General features: G+C 47.0%; 3 protein-coding genes across 3 annotated transcripts; 2 read left to right on the top strand and 1 right to left on the bottom strand.

Moving 5' to 3' along the window:
• Positions 1 to 4477: 4477 nt before the first annotated feature.
• On the top strand, positions 4478 to 5854 carry gpaB (guanine nucleotide-binding protein subunit alpha gpaB; the record flags this gene model as incomplete). Its single annotated transcript, XM_001727538.3, has 6 exons — positions 4478 to 4601; positions 4671 to 5016; positions 5077 to 5205; positions 5258 to 5387; positions 5441 to 5679; positions 5755 to 5854. The coding sequence occupies 6 exons, from the start codon at positions 4478 to 4480 to the stop codon at positions 5852 to 5854; spliced, it is 1068 nt and encodes a 355-aa protein (XP_001727590.1).
• A 1875-nt stretch (positions 5855 to 7729) lies between these two features.
• On the top strand, positions 7730 to 10796 carry glpV (glycogen phosphorylase; the record flags this gene model as incomplete). Its single annotated transcript, XM_023236551.1, has 6 exons — positions 7730 to 7762; positions 8129 to 8190; positions 8244 to 8347; positions 8414 to 8491; positions 8552 to 10317; positions 10389 to 10796. The coding sequence occupies 6 exons, from the start codon at positions 7730 to 7732 to the stop codon at positions 10794 to 10796; spliced, it is 2451 nt and encodes an 816-aa protein (XP_023091467.1).
• Positions 10797 to 11475: 679 nt separating this feature from the next.
• Positions 11476 to 13805, bottom strand: AO090012000602 (ATP-binding cassette long-chain fatty acid transporter PXA2; the record flags this gene model as incomplete). Its single annotated transcript, XM_001727540.3, has 4 exons — positions 11476 to 11554; positions 11631 to 12528; positions 12585 to 13221; positions 13296 to 13805. The coding sequence occupies 4 exons, from the start codon at positions 13803 to 13805 to the stop codon at positions 11476 to 11478; spliced, it is 2124 nt and encodes a 707-aa protein (XP_001727592.1).
• Between the last annotated feature and the right edge of the window lie 1511 nt (positions 13806 to 15316).

Genomic DNA, 15316 nt, shown 5'->3' on the forward strand with positions numbered 1-15316 from the left:
CACTTAGGCTGATGATCTAGTCACAGTCAGCGTACGGAGCGATGCGGCCGTATTCGGGTGAATTGACCAACATTTTCGTGGCGCAAGTGCTTCAATAGTTTCAGTTCGCGGTATGTTCTCTTGGATAAAACTGGGGTACTAAAAGGTTTCATAATCTTCTTAACGGCGACGGGCTGTCCGGTCAATTGGTCCCTCGCCGAACTAATTTGCCGGGGAAAAGCGTGTCAGCGCATGGTCCGTATGAGGGGTTGGCGGTAACGGCGAATCTAAAAGGAGGGGCTCAGGGAACATACCACACGAGGCCGAACGCACCCATTCCCACGGGCTGCAGTTCTGTATACCTACGAAACTGTTAAAAAGGAACTGATCCCATTGCTTGCATACAATGATCTCAAGAGACACCCGTACCTGCTCGTGATCTCGAAGGTCGTGCCGAAGATCTGGGCACGCACGAATTCCGCCATTTTGGAATACAGACGGATGTAACTCCAAGATTCGGGGGAAAGTGACAAGAATAGTAAGCCTCTAGACCTACTCAGTATATGAGACAAAGATAATTAAAGAGAGGGAAAGGACAGGGAGGGTATGTAGAAGAAACGAAAGAGTGAAATAAAAAAAAAACGGAGATAGCAAATGGAGTTGGAGTAACAAGGCGAATAATAACACTTTTTTGGCAAGTGAGGAAGGAAGCAAAGAAACCGTAGGTGGCGCCCAAGGAGGTATGTGGGGAAAAAACGAAGTCTCTCGCAGCCCGTTGACTTTTCGAAAGTCCGGTAACAACCAAGCAAGACCGATGACGTTCGCGACAAAACGTAGGGAATTGCAAAAAAAAAAAAAAAAGGGTCGGAAGTGGGAACACTGGAGGTGTACAGCAACCACGAAGACTTTGGCCCTCCACGCGGCCTGTCTAGACCATATGCCAACTAACATTGGCCGGAAGATGGTTCCAAATTCAGGGAATATCGCCCATCACGCTTACATAACCGGATGAGGCACAGGAGGGGCAATGGGACCTAGTATTGGCATTTGTCTCTTTTATTTGGATCCTCGTGTGGTTCTTTTTCTTCGTGGGATTTGGTTTGCTACGGAGGATATCACTTGTTCCATAAGTTTTGAAGACATTGATTAGCCTATTAATGAGTGACAGCGTTACGAGCATTGTAATTCCCCTTGCCATGTTCACCTCCCACAGAAGGACTGCGATAGCACGTGTCCATGGTTTTCAACTCATCCCTCTATAAACGTCGTAATCTGCCCTAGAGGGCAAATGACAAAAGACTAAAAAGGAATCAGGGGTCTCGAATTGTTGAAGATCTAAAATTCTGCATCGAACATATTTAGATGTTGATTCGTCAAGCGTTCGGGAATCCGTCAATTATGTCATAGCGGGTAAAGGGAGTACAGCGCTGAGGCAGAAATTAAGAGAACGAAAAAGAAAAAGAAAAAGAAAAAGCAAAAGATAAAACGATCCCTTATTTTGCAACGCACCAATTGCAACATAATATTCAGCAGCAATGATCGATTATCATGCAATTTCCCAGAATGAATGTTCCAACTCCCTATACCGGCGGTGATGTAGGTAGGTACCTAATACGTCAGGCTTCGACGTACAGCAAGCATTTGCTGGCTCGATGTCATCATAGCCTGTGGGGGGGTGCGGATATGCTGCTAACCTTTTCCAACCACTCCCTGCCAGCCGTGTAATTCCACATGAACTGCTTGCTGCCCATCCAAAATAAATAAATATTCTATGTTATTAAAGGGGATAATACAAATTTGATCGTCCAATAGCTATACAAAAATCAAAAAAAAATCTATTTTCGCCATAGTAGGACTACTGTGTACTGAAGTAGATCGCGATCTGGTCAGATTTGTCATAGTATCGTTCAACTTAATCGGAGTTATATATATATATATATCTTTCTTTGGAGTATCATCCGATACCCTTCCCAGTTCACTAGGTCTGTACCCAGCATATTGGATAATCCTAGAGAGACCATCGGGAATTTATTGAGGCTCACCTCCTCCAATCATCGAAGACCAAAGCTCCGATGGTATCGACTACTAAGTATCTGGTGAGATAAAAGCATCCCATGGGAATACACTTATCCACACACTTAGTAAACAACGAATCTTGAATTTGTCAAGATCAGAATAAAGGATGTTGAGTTCCTCTCTTCGCTGCCGCTCCCCCCTATTGGAGTAACTACTAAGATTGGAAGAATGCCCCTTTTCTCGTCGATGCTCGACATGTGTGAGCTCATAACCACTATTTGTATCTACATGTATATGCAAGGTGTTGCTAGGAGGACAATATAGGTTAATGCTACTGTGGGTAAAGAATATTGCATAGCGAAAGGTTATCCGTAATCAAAAGTAAATCTATTCCAAATCCCTTCTTTGTCCCGAAAAGGCGCCATCCCTTCGTGTTACTCTTAATCGGCATGTTTGTGGCTTGTTAGACTGAATGCGCTCTATAGTCCGACCTTGTGTGCTCTGTCTTTTTAGTAGGACAATCTACTGTAAGTTAGGTGTTTCGAGGAATCATCTCACGAACCCTGAATAAATTTAGTACGGTACCTGTACTTCCACTCTCAGGGCTACAGGTCAATTCTCCAATCAGCAAATAGTGGGACATAGCCCCAGCCTTGACATTCCCCTAAGAGGAAGTGTGCCCTGCGCCTTCCGTGGCTATGTATGTATGGACAAATGGTCCGTTCACTGGGTGGAGCGGACACTTAAAAGCAGAGGAGTACAGCATGCCATTGTGTTGAGTCAGATACGAGTCGAAGTAGACACCGGTGGAGTGATATCACGTTGAAAAAAAATCATGTATTTTTCTTTCCTTTGGGCTGCAAATTGGTCTTGTCCAACAACAGCCAGGGGCAAGAAAGGGAGCGGACAGGTCGGAGGTAAAGTGAGAATAATGGATGGTGGCGTCCGCCAATCCCTGGGCAGAAAAACACCTGCCTAACTTTCCCGTCAATGGAGGCAGTAATCGCCGTTCATGTCATTGTATCACAGAATAAAACAAAATAAAGGAAAACGGATGTCAGTTGCTTATCATAATCCAACAGGGAGGTCAACTACGTAGGTAAGTAAGTAAGTAAGTATGCACAGTATGTCTGTGCATTTTTATAGTATATATATCCTGACATGAATTACCACTAGAGTGGTACCTAGAGATCACAGTGAGGTGGGACACAAGGGACGATGCTTGGTATGTACGGAGTACTGCGTCGCAAAATAATATCTACCCACGGACCCTTATAATACCGTAAACTAAGCGGTTCCTACGAACGAGTAACACCCTGTGAATGGGCCATCATTACCTAAGCTCCAAGCTCAATGAATGAAAATGGAGGTATCTTAGCGTCGAATACCGGGCTCCTTTTCCCCCATAATTACCGTCACAACCCTTCAGCTTAGTCTATCCCATGCCATCCCACCGCCTCCAATCTTTGTCGGTAAGCTTCGCCGGTCCACGTTTTACCACTTATCCACTTATTCCCGTGGATAGGTACGATCTAATACTCTGTAAGGTAAAGTCGGTAATACTGGGACTCCTCTCTTTTCTGCCATCTCCACTCCCCATCTGTCTATTATGACGATTAGGGAACATCCGCCCATTGAGAATTACCATCTGCCTCAACCATCCAATGATGAACCCAAGCAACTGTTCATCGTCATAAAAACAGCAGCAGTATCTCATTCCTACGATCCTTCCTTTTTACCTTCCCTTCCTTCTACTCTCTTTTCATGACTGACTGACGATCTCCTATACATTCGCTTTTTTATTTTTATTTTTATTTTTTATTATTTCCTCGTTTCCCTCTACCCCGGTTCCCTTTATTCTATTTTTTTCTTGCCTCCCTGACCGACGGGGGTGACTACTTTAGTATTGCTTACATTATCTCACTCGAGATCCGTCCACTTTTCCCACATCATCCCCCGATCGACCTTTGCTACCCTTTTTTAGCGTCGGCTCGTCAGTCTCACACGTCTTCTTGCTCCGCAGTTAATCCAGTCGCCCCTCATCCTAACTCAACTTATTAACCCAGACATATTGAGTACGATAAAGGCGCTTGGACTTCTGCTTCCTTTCCACCGGTGCCCTCCAACGCCCTAGTTTCACCTCCTGCGTCACGAGCATCTGATCTCCGCCCCCGGGATCTCGCAGTCGCTCAGGCCTTCATCCGAGACCAGTTGTACCGCTGCTACTGTGCGCCGCCCTCGATTCCTAGTCAAACTTCCTATCGTCGATTGCGAATATTATTATTATTATTTCCTCTTTCGTCTATTGCCAAATCATTGATTGACTCTTAGTTCCTCCATTGCATCGGTATTCCTTCTAAGCTATAGGGAAGCCGATCGGTGACGCTTAACCCGAAGGTGTCGGGGCCGTGCTAGGTTGATGCCGTTCACTTCCGCAGGCAGCTCATGGTTTAGTCGTTCGCTGTCTAGAATATAATCCGAGATGGGTTCGTGTGTAAGCACAGAGCCGGCTGATAATGAGCCAAAGAAGAGAAGCCAGGCGATCGATCGCAGACTGGAGGAGGATTCTAGGCGATTACGAAGAGAGTGCAAGATTCTACTGCTTGGTACGTTTGGGGAGTTCTTTTTAGCATGGCGTTTTTTCGTGTCTGACTGCGATATCTTTCCTGTATCAGGGTCCGGAGAAAGTGGGAAATCGACGATTGTCAAACAAATGAAGATCATACATCAAAACGGCTACACAGTGGAGGAGCTGGCATTGTATCGCCTGACGGTCTGCAAGAATCTCCTAGATTGCGCCAAGTCTCTTGTAGGAGCCTATCACCAGTTCTCCCTTGAGCCCTCGAGCCAAAAAGTCCGTGACTACGTACAATACATTTCCGACTACAATATCGACCCCGACCCGCACACAACGTTGGATGCGAAGGTAGGAGAGGCGATAACGTATATCTGGAATGATCCATGCACATCCACAGTATTGGAACATCAGAACGAGTTCTACTTGATGGATTCGGCCCCATAGTAAGCTCTATCGCTTCCTAGGTTGTACGGAAAGAAGATGCACTGACAGCATCTGGCTAGTTTTTTCGAGGAAGCAAAGCGCATTGCATCTCCAGATTTCATACCCAATGTAAACGATGTGCTTCGCGCCCGAACGAAGACCACCGGTATCTATGAAACTAGGTTTACAATGGGCCAGCTGAGCATACAGTATGTGAACTCACACTGTCTATTCTTGGGACGTCGCTTACACGTTGTGCAGCATGTTTGATGTGGGTGGACAGCGCAGCGAGCGGAAGAAGTGGATTCATTGTTTCGAGAATGTCACCTCCATCATATTCTGTGTGGCATTGAGCGAGTACGATCAAGTGCTTCTGGAAGAGAGTAATCAGGTAAGCGTTGTCGCATACCAATGGCCAGCCTTGCTACTAACCTTGCTGCAAAGAATCGAATGATGGAGAGTCTGGTGTTGTTCGATTCTGTAGTCAACTCTCGATGGTTCATGCGAACGAGTATAATCCTGTTCCTAAATAAGGTCGATCTGTTCCGCCAAAAGCTCCCTCGGTCCCCCTTGAGCAATTACTTTCCTGATTACTCTGGCGGCAATGATGTGAACCGCGCCGCCAAATATCTGCTGTGGAGGTTCAACCAAGTTAATCGAGCACATTTGAACCTCTATCCCCAGTAAGCGCCCCGCAAATTTCCAATGAAATTGTCCTGTACTGTGTGACACGCAACTGACTTCACTTTTCACATCAGTTTGACACAAGCCACTGATACAACCAACATCCGCTTAGTATTTGCTGCGGTAAAGGAGACGATTCTACAAAATGCTTTGAAGGATTCAGGTATCTTGTAGACTTGAATGCTCTGCGCGCAGACATCTCGAGTCGGACAGATCGCGATCTCTGGGCCTGTTGAGTTTCCGAGTGACCGAGCTACGTTTGCTTCCGACAGCCATGACGCTCTTTCTATCCTATTTTCCTTTTTATGCATCCCCGATACTCCCTCGTGTTTTGTGGATAGGCATCGGCGTTAACGGTACTAGTCTTCGTTTCAGTTTAATATGCTAGGCGCTTGGTTGGATCATAGTCATTGGGACTTTGTGGCATGGAGTCATCTCTATCTTGGTTCTCGTTTTTATCCATCTATTTCATTTTTCCTTTTCATTTTTCTGAGAGGGGTATGCTTTTTTCCAGGGGGGTTATTTATCTGCATCATTCAAGTATCGATCGGCTTGGCCCTTTTCTTTTGGCCTGGATTTCTATGAGCATCTTGTTTCAAAGTGAAAAGTTGTTGGTCTCAACACTACTTGCATATAATTTGTGCCAGGGTTTTCGATATCCTCTCTCGTCTTGAGATTTTCCCTTCTTATTTTGTTTTCCCCCTTCCCTTGTTGATCCACCTCACCTTATGCATCTAATAGCGGTCCCTTGACCCCGGGGTGGCTGGCTTGCAGTCTTTTCGACTTATACCATTCAGTTTTCAGCGCTTTAATATGTTTTAGTACTTGGTTCTTTTACTGTGCCGCATCTCGTTTGTTGAGTAAGTTTTGGTGCTTGGATGTGTCCCCATGTTCCCAGACGTTTGCCTCTACGAAAGATCATATGGCCGATGACTATACGGCATTGCGAATAATCTCAGCAAGAGCTAGGACGGACCCGACAGCGGATATGTGCGGAACATCCGACCCATGGTTCTTCTTTCGCCCTTCTTGGGCCGAATATGGTAGATTGCCCAGACACGATAGAATCACCGGCATCGAGCACCAGAGGAATGGGTGGGATTCTGTGAATAGTATCATGTTAAAGTCTATATAATAACAACCGTTTCTTATGGGGTAGTCTCTCAACAGTAGGTAAAAGTCACGACAATTAGGTAAAGAAAACAGTGTGGGTCCACGAGAGAGTTGTAGGAAGGGTCTGGACCTCGTGCACCTAGATGCAGGAGGTCTGATGAGTACCGCACGGACTGTGATGATAGGAACTGTGAAGCTACTACCTAAGGTGGTTGGTTGGTTGATAAGGCATAATTAGGGTTGCTTTTCCTTCCCCCGCAGTGTCAATCAGATGGTGCTTGCGTCATTACTTTTCCGAACCTCCATCAATAAATCACTTTTACTTTGACGGAAATATCAACGAACCACGAAAAGTATATCTTACCCATCAACACACTTCCATTCTAGATATAGAGAGATTTTTATGTATCTCTGCTTCTATTTTCGACCCGGTGACACGACAGAAAAATTGAAGGGCCATTCCGGATCATCCGTGGACATCAGAATGGCACGATTAACGGACTGGTCTAGACAACCTCCCAATAGGTGGCGTAGGTTACCATCTGGAAAGGATTGAAAACCGGTTCCTAGCTTTCAACAACTGGGATCCAATGCAATTACTATTCCTAATCTCCGCTAAGATCGTCCATTGATAAGTTTCAACTTATTGATGGTGCCATTTCGAGGTCTTGTCACGGGGTGTGCTTGCAGTTCGAGAACAAACTGAAGCTCTGACCTCTCCTTCCCCTCTTCCCTTGTCTCATTGTCTGCTGCCACCCTCCCCTCCGTCCATCAGTTCTCCTCTTCTTCTTAAGTTGTCTGGCTAGCTCTTCATCCACCCCTCCTTAGCTTCCATCAATTGCCATTCCTCATATTGCCCGTTGCTCCATTCACCCTGACCCTGCCATACCTTCCAAGCCCCTCTCCTTCCTGTGTCACCTTGCTACTTGGGCAACCATGTCTGAAGCACGCCGGGAGAGGAAACCATCCGTCGGTGCTCCTGTGTCAGAGCTTCAAGGTCCCATTGGTCCTGGCTTTAGCCGTCCCAAGCACAAACGGACTTATACTGGTTTAGCGCCAGCAGAAGTCAAAAGTGTTGAAGCTAGCATCCCTGAGCCGCTGAGAGAAGCGTAAGTGGCCTGTGTACCACGGTTGACTGGTCTTGACTGATTAGACTTCATATTTAGCTGGAGAAAGCATGTAAGACGGACATACTGCCTGTCATCCGAGGTTGTGGCCCTCTTTCGTACTAAATCATGTTGGCTGTAGTCTGCCACTGGCTTTACGAACCAAGATGAGTTTGAAGTATGCGAGGATCTGATAGGGTACATGAAACGATTCCTAACAGTGATATAGCAAGAGCTGGTCCGTCACGTCGAGACTACCTTGGCTCGTTCGCTCTACAATTGTGATGAGCTGTATGTTCATATAGCCCCAGGCACATTTCCAGATACCCAAGTAACAAAAACAGCGCTGCGTACTCGGGCACTGCACTTGCGTTCCGTGACCGCCTGATCATCGATTGGAATAAGACCCAACAGCGGCAAAGTTCTGCAGACCAGAAGAGGGTATACTGTAAGTGTGCCCTGGAAGGTCTCTAGGTCTGCTACATCCATCGATGCAATGCTAATCTGCTTCTAGACCTCTCTCTTGAGTTCCTTATGGGCCGAGCGTTGGACAATGCTATGCTCAATGTCGGCATGAAGGACGCGGCTAGGGGTAGGCGATGGCCTGAGCATGCAAGCTTGATACGAGACAAATGCTAACTGCATAGTTAAGATGGCTTGAAGAATCTCGGTTTCCGGATCGAGGATGTCATTGACCAAGAACATGATGCCGCTCTCGGAAACGGAGGCTTAGGGCGCCTAGCAGCATGCCTGCTTGATAGTCTGGCGACACTGAACTACCCCGCCTGGGGATACGGGCTGCGGTACAGATACGGGATTTTCAAACAGGAGATCGTGGATGGATACCAAGTTGAGGTTCCTGATTATTGGCTCGATTTCAACCCCTGGGAATTTCCTCGGCATGAGATTGCTGTCGATATTCAGTTTTATGGTTGGGTGAGAAAATATCAAGATGATAACGGTAAGACTGTTCATTCGTGGCAAGACGGTGAAACTGTCCAGGCAGTAGCGTACGACGTACCTATTCCTGGCTATGGAACTTCTACTACGAATAATCTTCGATTATGGTCAAGCAAAGCGAGTAGTGGGGAATTTGATTTCCAGAAATTCAATGCTGGAGATTACGAGAATGCCGTGGCGGAACAGCAGCGCGCAGAAACGATCTCCGCGGTGCTCTATCCAAACGATAACCTTGAAAGGGGCAAAGAGCTCAGACTGAAGCAGCAGTACTTCTGGTGCGCTGCATCGCTGCATGATATCGTTCGAAGATTCAAGAAAACAAAGCGAGCTTGGGCAGAATTTCCGGATCAAATAGCGATCCAACTCAATGATACACATCCGACACTGGCTATAGTAGAGCTGCAACGCATCCTGGTTGACCTGGAAGGTCTCACATGGGACGAGGCCTGGAAAATAGTGACCAATACATTCGGGTATACCAACCATACAGTGTTGCCAGAAGCGCTGGAGAAATGGTCTGTCCCTCTTGTACAGAAGCTACTCCCACGACACATGCAGATCATTTTTGATATCAACTTGTTTTTCCTACAGACGGTAGAGAAGAAATTTCCCAACGACAGAGACTTACTGTCGCGGGTGTCAATCATTGAAGAATCACATCCCAAGATGGTCCGGATGGCTCATATTGCAATTGTCGGATCCCACAAAGTTAATGGTGTCGCCGAACTCCACTCCGACTTGTTACAGACAACGCTCTTCAAAGACTTTGTCCAGGTTTATGGACCTGATAAGTTCACTAACGTCACTAACGGGATTACTCCGCGCCGCTGGCTGCACCAGGCCAACCCGCGGTTGTCGGACCTGATCGCCACTAAGCTTGGTGGATACCATTTTTTGACAGATCTAGCGCTTTTAGATAAGCTCGAAGCTTTCGTCGATGACGAAAGCTTCCGACAGGAGTGGGCAGAAATCAAGACCGCGAACAAAATCCGTCTTGCTAAGCATATCAAAGACACTACCGGATATAGTGTCAATCCAACCGCCTTGTTTGACATCCAGGTAAAGCGTATCCATGAGTATAAGCGCCAACAGCTCAATATCTTCGGGGTGATTCATCGCTATTTGACTATCAAGTCTATGTCTCCCGAGGAAAGGAAGAAAGTCTTGCCACGAGTATCCATTATTGGTGGCAAGGCAGCCCCAGGGTACTGGATGGCTAAAACAGTCATCCATCTTGTTAACAGTGTCGCATCAGTTGTAAACAATGATCCGGACATCGGCGATCTTTTGAAGGTAATATTTATTCAGGACTACAATGTCAGCAAGGCAGAGATAATTTGTCCCGCTTCGGATATTAGCGAGCATATCTCAACCGCTGGCACTGAAGGTAGTGGTACCAGTAACATGAAGTTTGTACTCAATGGTGGTCTTATCATTGGAACTTGTGATGGAGCCAACGTATGTTTGACCCCTGCGTCTATCAATCTATAACGGACCCTTATGATTGACTTATCGTGACTCTTGTTCAGATCGAAATCACTCGCGAGATCGGCGAACAGAACATTTTCCTTTTTGGAAATCTAGCTGAAGATGTCGAGGAACTACGTCACCGTCACTACTACGGTGACTTTCAACTCGACCCTCAGCTTGCCAAGGTGTTCGATGCCATCCGAAGTGGCACGTTCGGGAATCCTGGCGACTTCTCTGCGCTTATTGCATCCATTGCAGAGCATGGTGACTACTATCTTGTATCCGACGATTTTAACTCGTATGTAACCACTCAAAATATGGTTGACGAGGCATTCCGGAACCAAGACGAGTGGATAGTCAAGTCCATTACTAGTGTTGCACGCATGGGCTTTTTCTCCACGGACCGTGTCATCAACGAATATGCGGATGGAATCTGGAATGTAGAGCCTCTCGCTGTGAAAGACTGATCGAGTGGTACGCTCAATCCAGACATAGCTACAGTTTTGTCTTTTGCTTCCCCCATGCTTCCAGCATATTTCGGTTTTGAGATTCAAGTTTCTAATGCACCTAAACCGCGAGCCGTGAATTGCATCAGTTCTAGTAATAATTATCGAACAACGTAAGTGTTCAGGATGAGAATGGCGACAACACAGTTTCTACATACAAATTGTTACCATTATTCGACGGTTAGCTGCATACTTGCATCAGCACAGTATGATTTATATTCTTACTTTCTTTACTACTAAGGTATTCTTCCTCACTGGTGCCTATCGTTACTTCGTGATAGGAGCACACGCAAGTAGTGTAGAGACAGCAAGGCAAGAATTGACCTTATTAGAATAATCGGATGACTGCACCTATCGTTCTCTTCTAATATCCTTATCTTATTTGGCCCACTAGATAGTGAACAAACTAGCGCGAACTGCAAGTATCTATGAAAGAAATCTCAGCATGGCCAACGATGCCAATTGTCACTAAACGTACACTTGTACATTCGCTTAAATGCTCAACATAGAAAAAGCATGCTTCATATATCATGTCTCAAGGGGTAGAAGGGAAAAATGGGGAAGGGGAGGGTATGGACTGCGTGATTCGGAATGGTCCTGGAACAAGATGGAAAAGTATATGAAAGAGATGAAGGTTTGCTTAGGAAGCACTCAGTTCAGCCATGCGCCTTTGCAATTCTGGAACAGCCCGGAGGTGAAGATCAAGCTCTTCTTTCTCACTATAAGTATAGTGTTAGTCTCGGTGTTATACAACTGTTGTGGGAATGGGGGTAGTCAAGGATAGGCGCAGCTTACTCTTCTAGTTTCAGTCTCCGTTCCCAGTCTAGTCCTGTGAAGATGTAGCCTCCCTGGCCGTCGAACTGCAAAATCTTCTTGTGATATTTCCAGAGGCTGCGGCGGTGGGATACGGTCATCAGGGTTGTGCCTAGCCTCTTGGCAGTCTCGTACATGACCCGTTCGATCTCCATAGTAACCGATGAAGTGCATTCGTCGAGAATGGCAAACTTGGGTCGATGGTAGAAGAGCCTTGCCATGGCGATGCGCTGTTGGAGTCCACCGGAGAGTACGTCACGCCATTCTTCCTCTGCGTCCCAACCATTGGGGCGGTCAACGACTGAAGCGATTTCGACGATGGAGAGGATATCATAAAGATCGTCGTCGGTAACGCCCTTGGCACGCATTTCGCGAAGTCCGTCTGGGTAGATGACTTGCTGACGAAGGGTTCCGCGAGACAAGTAAGGGCGTTGCGGAATATAAAATATCTCGTCAAATCGAGGTTTCTTTACTTTGCCTCCGTAGACAGGCCAGAGGCCGCCCAGGATCCGAAACAAAGATGACTTGCCACATCCGTTCGGGCCAACGATTAGTAGATGATCACCGGGGTGCACTGTGAATGACAGCTTCCGGACCAGAACATCCCCGTTGGGTGAGACAATCGGGACATCGGTGAATTCGATCGAGTCGCTTTCCTCGACCTCTCCCCGACCGGACAAAACAGCTGCATTCTCCTCGGTCGACGCAGAAGACACCAGCTTCTTCTCGAAGCGTCCGGCTAATAAGTCGTCCATGACCTCTAGCAATGATGAGACACGGGCAGTGTAGCCGGCTAGCTCAGAGATCTCCTTGTAAGAAAACATCAAGCGGCCAAAGGCATCAGAAGAGGAGAGCAACATCCTCCTATTTGTAACAAAACCTAGTCGAAGTGGTGTCAGCTGAGTATCGTATGTCAGCCTTGATCCCTGCACTTACTCTCCGTACGGTCACCCATAGTCTGGGTGATTTGACCGGGAATCTTGAAGAAGACTGGGATGCTGCACAGGATCAATCCCAGGGCTCCCCAGAAATACTTGATGACAAAGTCCTCCATGAAGCCGTGGTATAACCGTCTCCGTAGAATGCGATTCACGTGCTTGATTAACGTGAAATAGCCTTTGTCTAGAGTATCCTTCTCCGCCTCGTGGCCGTGATATAGGGCAATCTCTTCACTATAGTCGATCAACCTCGAGTGGAGGAACCGGAATTCTCCTTCCAAGCGGGCTTCATCGGCGACATATTTTCCAAATGGTGGTGTTAGCGCACGCATGACGTTAGCTGACAACTGAACCAACAGGCTCATAATAAAGAGGCCTTCGCCGCCCACACTCTTCGAAAGAGAATAATTATAGATTGCCATATCCAAAACTGGTTTGGCTAGGTTAGAATATAGCTCTGCCAGACTGTCAGAAAACCGAGACACGTCTACCGTGATGAGTTGATCGGGATTTTTGACTCGGTCATCCAGCGCAGAGATCGCGTAGAATGTCATGTTGCTCAGGTACTTGTCATGGATGTAATCTGTCAAGCGTTTCCTGTAACTGAGAGCAAGTTTACATTGGTGATAAGAAAGCTAGAAAGGTTAAATGGTGTTAGCTGGTGTAGTTCACTTGCCTGGGAGTCGACCAGAACCGGGGCACGACATACCATGGAATTCGTGAAAGTTGCTGGTACGGCAACAATCATCCACCACACAAGTCCCAGTAAGAAGTCCTTTCCCTTCCCTCTCACTAAGTTACTGACCAGTCTCCCATCTAGTTCAGCGACATATAGACTGAGTAATGTTCGAAGCACCAGGAAGACACTGTGGCCGGCCAGTAACCGCAGCTCTTTGCTCCGCCAGCTGGGGATCACAATTTTCAACAACCGAAGTAGATTTCGAAAGAATTCGCGGTTCACCCCGACTTTCTTTCGCGGCCGGTCGCCGCCATCCCCGATACTGCTGGTCCCTGGACGCCGCCGCAGCTCGACTTGTTGCTGGGAAGCGGCTTTCTGTTCGGAGATGGCATTATGGATGCGCTTTGCTAAAGCCGCGAAGAGGGCCAAATAGACTGTGCGAGAAATTCCAGTGCGGTGGCGTAGATACAAGGTAGTTAGACTCGAGAAGATCTGCCGAACCGATCGTTCGGGAGGAAGCAGTTTGGATTGAGCGGCCATCGCGACGGGGAGGAAGAAGCCGCGCGCAAGATAGGCAGAATTAATTTCAGCCAGAGTCAACTTGGGATAACATGGCCATGAAGCGGATTAATTTAGTTGCCGGGGGAGGAAGTATAGTGCCACCTTGTTCTTTCGGGAGGGAAAAGAAGGTGGAGGAGGAGAGAGAATCAGAGGGATGATGGATGAGAAGAACCCGGGGAATGACATGTGAACGGATCATCCCCCGACTTTCTGGGGAAGCCGAGGAATCTTGGGTTCCGTACGGTACGGTATTTAATAAATGTACGTAGTATTTGATAAGTCTAGTATGGCAAGCCAATGCGGCCAGTCCGCATTTATTCATTTTGTATCATTTTCTGCCGGCAGAATGGCTTACTCTTGAACTACTCGGTCTACCCAGTTTACTTAGTCTATCTGGTCTGCCTGGTCTGCCTGGTCTACTTAATCTACGTGGTCTATTTAGTCTACGTAGTCTATATAGTCTGCCGTGGCCCGTCTGTGTGGTGATATGTGGAGCTTTGGTCTACTTACAATAATTCCTCTATATATAGTCATGTGACTTCAAATTACTGAGCCAATTAGAGTTAGGCTTGGTACTAACTAATTAAAGGCGGCCAGCTGAGCGGCTGACCAAGATTATTGAAAGCAACACCTTCCCTAAAGAGACACCAATACAGAGCACAAGTACAGTATGGAGAAGTTAGGAACTGTGACAGGCATTGTCGTTTTAGACTGTTTTCGCCGGGGGAGATATTTCCTCTCGATTCAAAGACAGCTTTCACGTTGAACAAGGGAAGCACCACTCAATACTCAGCATTACAACATAGTCCAGTCTTCAAACACATGACCCCGGGGTAAGTTCGTATTCTTGAAGACACTTCCAAGCTCAATGCTCTGTCGCGCTGCTTCAAAATTGGCAGCAGCATAATTTTCAGCATTGTGTTGCCAAAGCCACTTTCCATAGAACAGGAACGCATGGCCGCCATCAGTCACCTCTTTCATCGAGGTATTGTGAAGTTCACGGCGGTTGACAAATCCACAATGTTGAATGAGGGCGGTTCGTTGATATCCAGAGAAACGTCAGCACAAGACCATGGAAAACGGCCAAGAAATAACGCACCTAAGGATCTGGTGCACCCTGGTTGCTACAGCAGCCCCCTCCTTTTCGCCAAGTCCTAGACATTCTGCGAGTGATATGGAGTCTTCCAGGGCCATGGCAGCCCCGTTAGCTGATGTCGGGAGTAGACTATGTGCGGCGTTACCGACTTGTACGACGCGCCCAGTTGCAGAAGTCCACTTAGGCTGGGGGTTACGCAAGCATAATTTCCATCGGACGATATTGTCCGGCGGAGTGTTCTTTATTGCTTTGACAAGGAGAGGATCCCAACGTTCCAAGTTTGGCAAAGCTGCCGCCATTTGCTCCGGCGTAACCCCGGTCGACCACGATTCTGTGGCTGTACCGTCATCCTAGAGAGAAGTTTCATGTTAGCCTCAAGTGGTAGGCTTCAACA

Source organism: Aspergillus oryzae, chromosome 4 (genome assembly GCF_000184455.2).
Source record: "Aspergillus oryzae RIB40 DNA, chromosome 4".
Taxonomy (NCBI): Eukaryota; Fungi; Ascomycota; class Eurotiomycetes; order Eurotiales; family Aspergillaceae; genus Aspergillus; species Aspergillus oryzae.